Here is a 540-nt window from a genome sequence, read left to right as displayed (position 1 = left end):
GCTATTGATCTTTATTAAAATATTTTATAGAAGTAAATTTAAAATATATAAAATTGCACTCTTGAATAATTATTTGAGGAGCAACAAAAGTTAATAATGAGATCTGTTTAAATAAATCTATTTGTTAGAAATGTTTTCTTTATATGTTTTCTTTATATGAAGCTCGTGAAACGAAATTAAAAGTAATGAATAATTTAACTGAAAACTAAGCTACAGTAGTTACTTAAATGTAATAAAAGCGTATATTAAATTTCATAAAATTTTGAAAAGTACATTAAATCACAAATTTCATAAAGTTTCATGAATAATTACATTTCATGTACATGTACACAAATATACTTTTCAGTTATAAATATATTAAATTTAATGTAATGTCATAAAATTAAATTCAAATTGTGTAATTTAAAAGTATATTAAATTTTATGAAATTTTTAACAGTGTAGGTCTAATACCTTGATTTAAATAATACATAAGTCCAGAAAGCAAGCAGAGTATTGTAATCAGTGATGCACCGACGAGTACGATATGTTTATATTTCAT

The 540-nt window shown here is 21.5% G+C and overlaps 1 protein-coding gene across 1 annotated transcript in view; it reads right to left on the bottom strand.

The window, feature by feature from the left end:
* Positions 1-540, bottom strand: part of LOC108686673 (relaxin receptor 1) — a 9642-nt gene extending 9102 nt beyond the window's left edge. The window contains exon 1 of the mRNA XM_018192095.1: positions 453-540. Coding sequence (XP_018047584.1) covers positions 453-540 — 88 coding nt within the window. The remainder of the gene's footprint in view (positions 1-452) is intronic.

This window comes from Atta colombica, unplaced genomic scaffold, assembly GCF_001594045.1.
Source record: "Atta colombica isolate Treedump-2 unplaced genomic scaffold, Acol1.0 scaffold189, whole genome shotgun sequence".
NCBI classification, from domain to species: domain Eukaryota; kingdom Metazoa; phylum Arthropoda; class Insecta; order Hymenoptera; family Formicidae; genus Atta; species Atta colombica.
Note: the sequence above shows the minus strand (reverse complement) of the source record. Positions and strands in the feature narration are given on the sequence as shown.